Genomic DNA, 14,418 nt, shown 5'->3' with positions numbered 1-14,418 from the left:
AATTTCGCAGGTCAGAATACATCTTGTTAACAAATGTAAACCGACAAGAGATAGAAATTTTAAATCGTCGGGCTTTTTCTCTTTATCTTCCGACTATGAAGTCGCTACCAATGACGCGTATAAAGGCTTAGAATAGCATTAAAATTTACTTAACAAGATTATAGCTCCTACTGTGTATAACTTGGAAGTTCCAAATAAATTTGAAACACAGAAAACTTCGTTCTTTCAATTAGGGCCAATATTTTTAACCTACGGGTAAGTCTTTACTACCGTAATTGTAAAAAACATTAAGTCGGTTTTTAATTAAAATCTCTGGTAGCTAAAGTTCTACAAAAACGAGGTCAAGCTAAGAACACTTTTGATCAAGTCACCTTTGAATGAAAAAGAATAACTATCAAAATCGGTTCATCTGTTTAGGAGCTACGATGCCACAAATAGACACACAGATGCACTTTTAAAACTTATTATCCCTTCCTTTTTGCGACGGGGGGTAAATAGGCTTCGGAAAGTATAACTTATAATTTTGACAGGGAATAAAACCTAATTAAAACAGAATTTAAGAGTCTTTAATTCAAATATTTAGGAATTTTTAGAATAAAAAAGATCCGCCAAAAAAGTAACGGATACGGATCCTTATTTTCCCTCGGATATCCGCAGATACGGATATCCGCAAATATGGATATCCGGAACATCACTAGCATGAAGCTGAAACGCACTATACGTATAACAAGAATAAACTTTACGTAATAAAACATTCTTTGTATTGTTTAATCTTATAAGTTTTTTTTCTTGTGGATCCAGTGATTTGATAATGCAATGAAACTTTAAAATTTGACTGTGAGCAGAGTTACATAATTCCGAAAAAATATTTTCTTTATGACAGCTACTGTAAAATTCAAACTGACACAGTATAGGTTACAAACCCTTGAATGTAATTGGTATATACATATATGTATATCATTATAACAAATTTTTCGTTGACATATGATGCTTGTCCTATTTTTCAATTGTGTTCACATGTACCCCCCTGCCTATAGGGGCAAATGTGAACAATTGAAGACATTTTTTAAAAAATTTCATAAAGTATGGAAATATATTTTTTTTTTAATCTGAAAAAAAATCCATGGCACAAAGTAAAGACTATTCAATCATGGGGACTCTTTTTCTGTGAGAAATTGATATTTTCTGAGAAATTGAGAAATGAAAAAAATGTTCACATGTGCTCCCTTTTCTCCTACTTTCTTCATTTTGCTACGCCTACTCAAAGAACACAATTCAATTGCATCCAAGTTCGTTACACAATTCAATTGCATCCAAGTTCCTTTCTATTACTCTGAAAAACTTTATTAATAAATTTATCTTAATTTGTTGAAGGTTTTAGTCAGGTGCAAGAATAGAGTTATTTTTATTGCTCTAAAACAGTATGTGCCCAACATACGGCCCACAAAGCTAATCCATGTGACCCATTTTTATGAAGTCATGGAATTTTTTCATCCAAATAGAGCATGAACCCTGTTTTTAATATACAGTGGAGTCTTGATAACTCGATACTCCAAGGGAACCTGAAAACATATTGACTTAAGCGGATGTCAACTTGTTGAGGTTCCATAATTTTAATTCCTAAAGAGTTTCATTATGACTTACTTACACTGATGCTTATCGCTCACATTATGAATTTTCTTTCAGTTTTCTTTTTTTTTGAAAATTACTTAATAAAATCATCAATATATTTTTAATACCTCACGAGGAATAAATCCATAATTTTTGTACAGAGATAAAAGCTTCTTGTCTGTCAGGTCTGTCAAAGATAAAAAGCCCTACTCACATATTTGAAAAACATGTCCTGGTGCCTTCTTTCTCTAAAGGACTCCCCTGGGTACATTTTCCTAGCCTTTTAGAATTGTACTAACAACATGCAACTATCTAAAAGATATTTCCCGCAAAAAATTGACCGACCAAGGAAACACAACGTAATTCTGAGAAAAAGTCAATATGAAAGAATGTCGATAGTAAAAATTGCACTACAATAGCAATTCGTTGTCAACTTATAGGGGTTTCTGCAAATGTGGGTCAAGTTAAGAGGTTTTTGGCCATTGAAGTTAGCATCGAGCCCAACTAAAAGAAAAATAAATGTCGAGTTAACCGGGGGTAGTCGAGTTATCCACAGGTCGAGTTGTGTATACTCAAGATATTTAAAACAAAAGCCTAAGAGATTTCAAACACGTTTATTTTTTCTCACATGGTTAATCAACTAATTTTACAATAATTGGAATATAGGAATACACTTTATTATTCTACATCATGTACAACTATATACAATGACAATTTACAAAAAAAAAAGGAAAAACCGGGAAATAAAGAGCTACTTCAGCTGCATTTGCCAGTTTTTAAGTTTATATATGAAAAGTATGTTCTATGCAATTAAGTAGGAAAATTTACAATGTTTTTTACAAGGCTACCAATTGAAGCTGTTCTATTCCCTTGTCTGGATTTTGCTTAAATGCTAATCTGTTTGGTTAAAGACTAAGTACAAATTTTCAGCAAAGTATTTAAGAAACTTTCTAATGGAGCACATTTTCTCCTAGTATGCTGTATAATCTTGACACATAGCAATATTAAAAAATGGGTTAAAATCATATTTAAATTGAGCAGTCATCAATGTGTACTTATTTTGAGACTTTATTTCAAATGGAGATTTCTATCCTCATATGCATTTTTCTTCAAACATGCTTTTTAAAAAATGAGATCTTTTCCTCATTCATAAGGCAGTGGGACAAACTTAACCAAAAACAATTATAAGCATTGACTTGGAATTCATCTGCAATGTCCCCTTATAACATTTATTTCAATTTATGCTTTTGTAGCTAAGAGTTAAGATTATTTGTGGTATACTATTATTAAAGGCTGGATTATATACAGAGGCAAATTTTTGAAATAAATGCATATTTCATTTATTTTTAGATTTTTATTTATTTATTTTTGTAAGTTTAAGAAAATTAAAAAAAAACATTTTGTTTATTACAATGAAGGGGGGGGGGGGGGGTACACAAAGAAAGCCATTTCCTGGAAATCAATACTGTTCTGACCAGTCATTTTTTATTCAAATGTGGGAACTTTTTTTCTACTTAAGTCAACAATTATTTATTCATATTTTTTGATATATAAAGAATTTTCTGGGCACATTTTAATGATTCTTTAGTGCATATAATCCAGACTCTAATTATTAGTTAATATGAATTAGGTCTTATAGAGTCTTAAAATCAGAAACCAGTTCATCCGCAAGAGGCACCACACATAATTGGCTTGCACCAAATGAGCAAATCGGATACTAAAAGCACATGCATATGAAACTGCTGGGTATAAGACACACCTTTTAGCACATGAAGTATACAAATTCATCAATGCTATGTATGATAAAGTAGCTTTGCATGTTAGAAAAGTTACATGCAAGGAGTATCCTTTATGACTATGCTGATGTTATTCTCATTTATCAAATTATGATGCTAATGCAGGATATAAGAATTTTTGTAACTGCATGCTAAATTACTGGAAGAACATGAACGTAAAACTTTTCGCTAAGTAAAAAAAAAATCTTCATAATTCAACGTAACAATTTTGACTTCCTTTGAATTACAAAAGAAATAAAGGGAGAAAAGTAAAACTGTTTTTTTTCTTATATAAATATAAACAACAGATGAAATTCTGAAGTATTGATGATCATGAATATGAGTTATAATGATGAACTACAAAACAAGTTAAATTGATCAACAGTTCTATTATAAGTAGTTGTGATGAAAATGTTTGAAAAAAAAAAAAAAAGTAAAAAAATATGTACATATAAATGCTTCCATATCAATGGAAACAAAGATGACAATGATGAAACAGAAACAGTTATTGTCAAATATCAACATCTAATCCTTTGCAAAACACTAATATAAAATCTTGAGAGAAATATAACAATCTTCTAAATTTTATCAACTTGTATAACATACGAAGAAAACAATTTTTAACTATGTGCAGAAAAAAAAGTTTAACGTTAAATTCACTTTATTTGAAATTAATTCTTTAAATTAAGTGTTAAAAATGATGCTTAAAACTAAGTATTAAAAATGCTTCTTTTTTTTTATCCATTGTGTTCTGTAAAATTACACAATGTGGAAACATTTTAATGTCAAGAAATTTGTAAAAAAAAAAAAAAAAAAAAAAAAAAAAAAAACCTTAAAATACTGGAAATATGAATAATACATGTAAAATATTAAAAATTATATGTTGTTATGTTAGGAGTTTATCATATTACATAAACCGACCTATTATTAAATAGTATGTGTATATTTCAAAGTAATAGGCACATTGTGATTTTAAATTTTTATATATTTCTCAAAAATAAATGCATATTACAAATTACAACATACAGAATAAATAATATTAAAATGAGATCCAAGCTAATTCCGTATTGCAATAAATTAGTTATAACATAAGTATAAAATTAAAAAAAAAAAAAAAAACTTTTAACTTCAGTTTTTTCATTTCCCTTAAGTTTTTTAATTGCAGTAAAGCACCTTTAAATGTCAAAATGAGATTCAATAACAAGGATGATTTAAACACAGAATAATCCTTCAATTAAACAGCTCCAAGAAAAAAAAAAAAAGGCACCAGCAACATTTTAATAGCATATTTAGAACTTTTACTTTTGCTTATAGTACAGATAGCAAGAATGAAATTTATTTAGTAATCATGAATCATAAATAAATAGGAATGCTCTTTTTAATATACAAAGACCTTTTCATGTATTTTTAAATCAAAATTATTTGTCTTTGATAATCAAATAACTGGTTTTTATATTGTTAACATTGGTTAAAACTGAAAAAGAAAATGTGTGAAAGAAAGTAAAGTGATATCTATAAAAATTAATAGGCTTTAGTACCTTTCACCTAGATTTCACTTTTTGGAATACACTCATATTATTTATATTTCCAGTATAATGATTTTTTTTTTTTTTGTTCCAACAAGATAATATCTGATGAGTGAGTGAACAAGTATAACTTTCAAAATTTTACATAACACCCTCCATGTAAGTAGTATCCAAATTCTCAATGAGCATTTTGATGAAAGCCATCTCTTTCCTCGTGTTTTCAAAAATGACTCTTGGATCATTCGACATGCAACGCAAACAGTTGGGTGCCATTACCATTGCAAGATTACTAGCATCCATTTTAGTTACAGTTGCATTTTGTTCCGCAGCAAACACCTAAGAATAAAAGAAACGACTATTTTTAAGCATCAGAAGTACTAGGAAAACATTAAAATAGTATCATTAATGATAATTTACTACTTTATTTAGTTACAGAACTGCAAAGGGGGTGGGGACAGCTTTTTAGATCAATAAGCAATTCAGAAGATTGCTTATTGATCTAGATATAGATTTAGGATTTATATATAATTGATCAATAAACTTATTGATCTATAGGTAGATCAATAAGCAATTCAGAAGATTGCTTATTGATCTAGATATAGATTTAAGATTTATATATAATTGATCAATAAACTTATTGATCTATAGGTAGATCAATAAGCAATTGAGAAGATTGTTTTCTGATCTAAATATAGATTATTAATAAGCAATTTTGATTTTTAGATAGTTGATCAATGCATTTATTGATCTATAGGAAGATCAATAAGCAGTCAAAGATAATAATATTACTTATTGATCTGTCTGACCAGTCACTTGACTAAAAATTAATACTTTATATTCACATGACTCTTTTAAATTTAGTTGAATATCTTATGGACATAATAAACCACATAATATTGGTTTTGGTTTCAAATACATCGAAAATTTAGCCATATTTTTTGACATAAATTTGAAATTCTTTCAAGAACACCCAAGGATTATAAAAAAAATAAACTACCTTTGAAGCTTTAACACAAGAAAATATACCATTTCTCTCTCTACCACACCATTACAGAAACTATTCTTTCGTCTATAACATCAGTTCACCATAAAACTATCCTGGTGCATGATTACTCAAAACAATGTGCTTTACAATTTCAATCTAAATGATACAAGATCTACATGTGACTTTTAACATAAAAGCAACAACAAAACACTTAGTTGAGCTAAAGTCAATAAAAGGAAAAGGGAAAATTCACATTTAACAATAATACACACGCTGTTATTTTTAAGCTCAGTATATTTTAATACAAGGACATTTGGTCAAGGTCCATAATACAGTAGAACTCCAATTATCATTATTTAAATCAATTACTGTATGCATCTTAAGTTTTGAAGCACAAAAAATTGCGAATTATTGCAGGCACGTGTTTTGGTGTTACAAGGAAAACCTTTTTCAATGCAAAGCAGTGTGAGCTTCTTGATGATCTTCCTCGGATGAATTTTCATCCAGAAGCTCACACTTTGTATTGAAAAAGGTGTTCCTTGCAGCACCAAAACACATGTCTGCAGTAATTTGCAATTTTTGTGCTTCAAAACCATGGTTAATTGATTCATCTATTTGCAAGTGCCATAGGTTAGTACATTAGTAATTTGCATTGATTGCAAATACAGTCGAGCCTCTATATATCGAACTTCCACACATCGAAATTTTCTATATATCGAAAAAATCTCTATATATCAAACTTTTTTCGAGACATTCATAGATTTTTTTTCCACTGTAAACTGTTTGTCTCATGAAAGATGAAGGTTAGGGGACAAAACTATGTTCACTAAAGGTTACTACGAAACTCATAAGTAATCTGGAGTTAGGGGGGGTGTGTGTAGTTAGGTCGTTGTTCCGTTCTGGAGTTCTTAAATTCCCTCAAGTTATTTCCAATCTTCATTGTTACAAGTAACACTATAAAATCAGGTTCAAGTTATCCCTTTTGTCTGTTGATTATCATTCCTAGTCTTATTTTAGCTTCAGTAAAAATCATTCAAGTTAAGTAGATTGATTTTTTACTTTTCTCTCAATTACATTGTCAAAAGAAAAACCCCTAATGTTGCGGATCAAGTTGAATTGCCGAAGAATGAAGATGTATAAAGGCGCAAAAATGTAATTTCTGTTAATTTTTTAATTATTAACCTTCATTTAATCCAATGCTTGTATAAATTAGAAATTGGGTTTCATACACGAAAATTAGCTTTAATTTTAATGTTTTATGAGATTTTTATGATAAAATAAAATCGTTTCTATGCATCGAAATTTCTATATATCGAATTTATTCCCAGCAATTTGCTATTTCGATATATGGAGTTCCGACTGTATTAGAATTGCAGTCAAACAAATCATTAATTGTGTGAATGAATTATTGGGAGGGCTGGTGAGACAAATTTAGAATTTTTATGTGCATAATTAAGTTTGCTGTTTCTTTTTACACTGCTTCTTGATACAGTTCGGCATTATTTTTGTTCCATTTAACTTCATAAATTGTAAGCAATTAGTTTGAAATCCATAAATTACAATAAAATATTGCACAGTCACTGAAATGGTGTGGAAAAAAAACAAAGCAAAACTTACTTGTAAAAATCGAACTAAATATGATAAGACAAGCCTATTGATCTCTGGCAACTTTTGAACGATAGCTACGGCAGCTTCGGGGTCTAAGCAAAACTGAATGCACTCTTCATAAAAATCAGTTGGAATGAGAGGCTCATACAATTCCCTGTACCATGACTTCAGCAAAGAAGCAGGTACATGAGGATCATTGCATTCCGGCACTTCCCACTGGTCAATTTGGAGTTTCATGGCATTGACTTCATCAATATCTCCAGGAACTCTACACACAAAAGAGATAAATTTAAGCAACAAAACATAAAAACCAACAACGAGGAAAAATTTTACTTTAGACAAAGAAACATGTTCACAAAATATACAAACAATTCCATGTACTATATTCAGTAAATTACCGCCCATTAGCCAGGGCTAAAGCAGAAATATATGAAGTACATCGCCAGCTCAGTTATTTCCAGCCGAGGACTGCAATTTCGTGCTTATTAGCACTCATCAGCCCGGCATAGAGAAGTGACTGAGCTGGAGATGGAAAACCTCTTAAGGAAGCCAAGAGTGCCAAACAAACTGGTAGCTAATATAGAATTGGCACAAACCAGACGAGTGACTAAAGCAATGGTTCGGTTCAACTTTAAGATTAGCTTCCTTAAGAGGTTTTCCATCTCCAGCTCAGTCACTTTCCTATGCCGGGCTGATGAGTGCTAATAAGCACGAAACTGCAGTCCTCGGCTGGAAATGACTGAGCTGGCGGTGTACTTCATGAATTCCATGTACTGCTTCACATTACTAACCCATCTTTGTTGAGGAGACTCTCATTCCTCTCTTCAGGGTTCATACTCTATTTGAGTGGAAAAATTCCATGACTTTTCCAGGACTTTTTCATGACTTCATAAAAATTTTAATGACCTTGTTACATGAAGAGAATAGTACAATTTAATATTTAACTTACCAATTTTTGGAAATGAGCAGCAGCAAAACTTCTGTTTGAATGCCACTACCTCAACGAAGCACTTACTTGTGATTGAAAAAATATTAGTATGTACACCTAACAAAGCTAAACTGCTCTTATTAGTCTTCATCATACAAATTTAAATAAAGTAAAAATACAGTGAATGGAATATAATGATGCTAAAATGTCTAATAATTTTTCTATAAACAGGCAGAATGATAATGAATGGGACAAAGGGATCATTGACAATAACAGTATTTTGGTTCTTTAAAGAAAAAGTGACTTTCTTTACTAAATTCCTGTTTCTAAACCAGATATTTATTTAAAAAAAAAAAAAAAAAAAAAACGCAGTAGTGAATAAATCTTCTAATTCAAATGTACTTGTTTACTTATTTGCACATTTTCAAATGCATATTAATTAATATTTTCTGTAATTCCAGAACATAGTGCTTGATCCATGACATTGAACATAGCAGTGGGTCACATATGGATTAGCTTTGCGGGCCGTATGTTGGGCACACTGCTTTAGAGTAATTAGAATTCCTCTATTTCTCTATTTTATCACCTGACCAAAAATCTTTGTTTTCTAAAATATTCAACAAATTAAGATAAACTCTGATCAATTTAACAATAGTTTTTTAGAGTGATGGAAAAGACCTTGGATGCAATTGAATTGCGTTTTTTGAGTAGGTGTGGCAAAATGAAGAATGTACAAATTCACTACCACAGAATATAAAAGACAAGAAGTGTTGAAAATAATGAGAAATTCAAAATGAGTGATGTCCAATGAGCAAAATCATATTGCAAAAAAAGACGAGCGATTGCTACAGAAGTGGATGCAATGAGATTTCAAAAAATTTGGATTTGTTTTTGAAATCACACAATTTTTCAGTTTTAATAGCTTTTATGCACAATACTGCTGAATCACTCAAGATTTTTAATGCTCTTTTAGTAATTGTTACTTTTCCTTTGCCCAGGACATTTTTCCATGACTTCAACTAAATTTCCATGACTTTGAATAAAATTTCAATTTTCCATGACTTTTCAAGGTCTGAAATTTGCTTTTTTGTTTCATGACTTTCCAGGATTTCCATGACCCGTACGAAACCTGTCTCTTGTATGTGAAGTCATTGGCACCCATATGTATAATTTTGGATGGGGTGAGGGATTTGAGAAAATTAATATGTTTCAACTCTTTAATTTAAAGGGGAAAACTTTTTTTGATTTTATCTTCTGTTTACAAAGTTACAAAAAAAAAAAAAAAAGTTAAGATTTGTGATAATTTTTTGTTTTAAACTTTCTTTTCATAATCTTAAGGGAATTCATATTTTTGTTTTCTTCAGAAGATTGAGTGGAAATTTGTTATCTAACCTACATTGTTATAGTTCTGAGAGCAAAACTAATGCAGATTGAAATTAGAAAATTTTAAAGTAAGGAAGTTTTTAATAACAATCATTCATTAATGGCTTATGTTGAAATGTTTTGAATGATATTTATATGCTTGAACTTGATTTTAAAAAATGGACAGTGTTTCAAGCCTCCCTTATGGGCACCCATGCATGAAGTCAAAGATCATCAGACAGCAGATAATTAAGTTGTAGGGCTTTAAGCTAATTTTTAGATACCAAGAAAACCATTTATTGCTACATAAAAATGTTTAATAAGTAAGCAGTGTAGTAGTTATGGGGGGGGGGGGGGGGGGTGTTAGGTGCAGGCATGGATACAGATAAAAAGGGGGATGGGGGTCATGACCCCCTTTTATAATGAACAAATATTGTCTAAAACTATTTCAGGGTCCAATATTCCATTTAACACATTTCAGATTATTAAGTTGTTCTTTGTTCCATAAGATGCAACAAATTTATTGTTAATTTGCTACTAAAAATAATTACAAATGCACACTTAAAAGCACAAAATGCTTTTGAGCACAATTATACTTCTTAAACAATATTTTTAGCCTTCAAACTATATAATGTGTTTAATTAGTTAACAAAAGCACCTCTCAATTAAATAGTCTTTTCAAGTGCATAAAAATTAGAGAACTTTACATCAAATGAAAAAAAAGTTCAACGCTTCTATTTTATGAAGCAAAATCATTAACAGTAAATGAAATCATTGCTAATGGAATTTCTACAGTTGAAGGTTAAAGGCATTGCACAAATATTAAAACACAGAACTTAAAATGCAAATGCCTACCGAAATATTCCCTCTGTCTGTGCACCATTTAGTTTCAAAACTGCTTCTGATAAGGTGGTTTGTATCCATGGTAAGGAACGATTTGGATACTTGTTCTCTTGCAATGCCATAACTTCTTCCAATAAATTGCCAAACATGGAAGGCCTAAAGATTTGAATCTATAAAAAAAAAAGAAAAATATATATAAATAATATTAGCTTGTGACTTATACAAATATAAATTACAAGTAGTTTTTGAACAAATAAAAAAATAAATAACGCCCTGGTATTAATTGGCTGGTCCCGTTTTGTTAGAAACACAAGTTAACAAATTAAGGGCATTTGAATTTGGCTGGATAAACAATCTGTTTTTTCATAATAGGGGGAGAGGGAAACTTATAGTTGGAATCATATATCAACAATTTTGAAGTCAAGATTTATATAGTACCATGCCCGATTACATCTAATGATAATGGCAATGGAATTCCAACCTCCATTTCTGCTGCGGGAAGTTAGACGAAAGTATCTGCAGAAATGAGTTAATGAGTTTTCGAGATATTTGAAGAAATGCGTTTCAGATTCAATACTAGCAATATGGAAATGTTGGAATCAAACTTTTTTTTTCACCGGAAACAAAGTAAGCAAGCTTGTAGAATAAAGATAACTTACAATAGATGACAAAAAAAAAAAAAAAATTGCAGTGATTGCCCTTCACCTGCCCATGGCAGAATTAGTCCATGACTTTTTATCATGATGGAACAAATTTACTTATTACAAGACATGCTAATAAAGTTGTATTACGGGGCTGTCAGAAGTGAGAATTTTTAAAGACGCTTCTTGACTCTGCAATTCTGAGTAAAAAAAGATTGAAAACTTGTAATTAAAGAAATACTATTACATAAAATTAATTAGATGCAATACATGAAACGTGTACTCTAGACTTACCCTTGATTGCTCAATTTCTTCAAAAGTAGGCTTGCGTAATCCTTTCTTGGCACCACTTTTGGCTATCCTTTCGAGGCGTTTACTACAAACGGCAGCATAATGACTGAGTTTGAACTGAAATACATTAAAACTTCAATCAAAACCTCACAGATACTTTCATAGGCCAAATAACATAACATCAAATATCAAAGGCATATTTAAAATGAAAAGTACCATTATTCATCCTAACTGAAGCCTTCTCTGCGGCATGTCTCTTTGATTCAAGTTAATGGTAAGTATCAATACATATAATCTATCAAAATATTTAATTATGAGGATTGTTGTAAAAAAGCAGTCAAAAACTTTGTACTGTGGAATAAGTAAAATGCACAACGTGTATAAAGTACAGATAAAAGTATTTAAAAAAGAGTTAAAAACTCAGCAAACAGCTGTTTTGGGGCTATCAAATGCAAGCCCCTTCATCAGTGCATAAAAAGAAGAATGAATGGTTCACCAAGGCAAACCAAACGAAAATGAAAGGAAGCAAATGTCTATTTACTTTGCTACCTTTCATTTTTCGTTGTGTCATTTTACTTATGTAAGGATTGTATTTTACATTTCTTTAAGAACCTAAACCATAATTGCACTTTGAAGTTGAAAATATTTTTAGAACAAGAATGAGTTATTACTGTTTTTTAAAATCAAATTTATGAACAGTTGGCTCCAAACTTGTAACATGACTAGTTGTGGTTTTCGATTTATAGCTTTGACCAAAACAATGGGCCGCACTGATCAGCTTTGTAAGCCACATGTGGCCCGCTGGCCATAGGTTGCGCATCACTGTTATACTGAATAGCACCACGGATAGGAGTTGGTTACAGGGTGTAAAACCCAAAAAGAAGCAGAATTTTTTTTCACATACATAATTCAATGAAGAATTATTGATAATATAAATCAATACATATAATGAAATAATAAATGAACAAACATCGACAATTTTTTGTGTGTGTGTCTACTCAAAGAGTTTAACATGGCCTCATACATGTGTGCAATATGTTTTGTTCATCAGGGGTCTGAGTTTCTATAACTTTGACTCATTTTTTCAGATGCTTCAGAACCTGCAGCAGATCTATCAAAAAGGTGACGTTCAGTAATGGGCTGTCCACCAGGGTTTGTACTCAATTTCAGAAATAAAATGAAGGAATTTTGAAAGAGCAAAATGAGATTTTGAAGGAGTACTTTTGGGGTATTCTTAAACGTTGTCACACTTTTTTTCAACATATTTGACCCCCCTTCCCCCTTCGTCACATGTCATTTTTCATAAACATATTGCTATAACAACTGTATGATGTCACTTTTTGTCTCCCCGTCAAGGCATGACACATAGTTGTGGATGACTCCTTTTAGAATGTCAAAACTGTGATTTACTTAATAATTGTTTTTTTTAACGAAATAATTTAATATGTTCAGTAAGTTGCCATGCCTTGCGAGTTGAACCGAACCATGCATCGGTCACTCGTCTGGTCAGAGCTAATTCTATATTAGCCACCAGTTTGTTTGGTACTCTTGGCTTCCTTAAGAGGTTTTCCACATCCAGCTCAGTCACTTCCTATGCCAGGCTGATGAGTGCTAATAAGCACGAAACTGCAGTCCTCGGCTGGAATGACGGAGCTGGCGGTGTATTTCATGTAATTTAATATAGTACATCTACTTATGTACTTTTAAATACTTAAATAATAATTAGACAAATTGACTTTTATTGCTGAGAGTGTGGTGAAGGGAAAAGCAATAATCATAAAACTTGAAAAAATAGCCAAGCACCATTTAAGCATGTTTTACTTCACTTATGAAATGTCTTTTTCATCTAATAATATTTTCACATTCAACTTTTTTTGACTTCTATAACCAATTTGTAAATCACTTCTTTATGGAAAAAAAAATAGTACATTAAAATTGCCCTTATATCTTTGCCCTTGGGATGAAGTTCAGTTGTCGATCGAAGTATTTTAAATTACTGTCACAGAGGAAGATTATGTAGTCTTGATCAAAAAAAGAAGGAATTTTGAAGGAGTTAGAAGGGCCCTTAAAAAATATTCCTTAATGAAGGAGTATTGGAGGAGTTTTGAAAGAGAGTACAAACCCTGGTCCACAACTGATGTCACCTTTTGACGGGGGAGGTGGTATTCACGAAATTGGGAGTTTGACAAGGGGGAGAGAGTGGTAAAAGAATTGACATCACGCCTTTTTTACAAGAATATGTTGATGGAAAAAAAAGACGTGACAAACGGAGGAGAGTGTAAGGTGAAGTGAGGCAGACAAAAATGCTTAAAGAAAGGGTGAGATTATTTATGGACAAGCCCTAACCATTTTCTCATTAAACTGCGTTCTGGTGAATAAAACATAATCTTTTTTCATTACTGATGAGGCCAGAGGATTATTAATTTGAAAGAAATGATTTTTTACAAGCAGCTAAGGACTTTCCAACCCCTGTTTTATACTTTTCTGTCATGAAAATAACTATTCACAAAAGAATTGGGCAATTTTTATCATCAACTATATTGCCATGCTAAGCGCAAAAGTCGTATCTACATCTGAGCTCAAAATGAGAAATTGCCGTTTAAAGTTGTGTGCCTCAATGTATTTGATGCGGATGCAACTTTTCAGAATTATTTTTAAATATTTTTCATTCACAAATGATCATAAAACATTGTATTTAGGTAAAATATGTGACAAAGAATCATTTGGTGACCGCAACTCAACTTTGATAAAAAGTGCAGATGCAACTTTTGTGCTTAGAACGGCAATCAATTCTTGTCCTAACAATTGTAAAAACATAAGAAAATGGGAAATGTAAGTGTAATGGAGG

General features: G+C 31.2%; 1 protein-coding gene across 1 annotated transcript in view; it reads right to left on the bottom strand.

Annotated features, from left to right (window-relative positions):
- Positions 1-5,005: 5,005 nt before the first annotated feature.
- The window catches only part of LOC129224313 (rho GTPase-activating protein 39-like), an 89,458-nt gene continuing 80,045 nt past the window's right edge, over positions 5,006-14,418 (bottom strand). Inside the window, exons 14-17 of the mRNA XM_054858750.1 lie at positions 11,574-11,687; positions 10,651-10,808; positions 7,515-7,773; positions 5,006-5,248 (exon numbers count right to left, since the gene is read on the bottom strand). Of these exons, the coding sequence (XP_054714725.1) occupies positions 5,054-5,248; positions 7,515-7,773; positions 10,651-10,808; positions 11,574-11,687 (726 nt within the window). The 3' untranslated portion in view covers positions 5,006-5,053. The remainder of the gene's footprint in view (positions 5,249-7,514; positions 7,774-10,650; positions 10,809-11,573; positions 11,688-14,418) is intronic.

The sequence above is a fragment of the Uloborus diversus genome, chromosome 6 (genome assembly GCF_026930045.1).
Source record: "Uloborus diversus isolate 005 chromosome 6, Udiv.v.3.1, whole genome shotgun sequence".
Taxonomy (NCBI): Eukaryota; Metazoa; Arthropoda; class Arachnida; order Araneae; family Uloboridae; genus Uloborus; species Uloborus diversus.
Note: the sequence above shows the minus strand (reverse complement) of the source record. Positions and strands in the feature narration are given on the sequence as shown.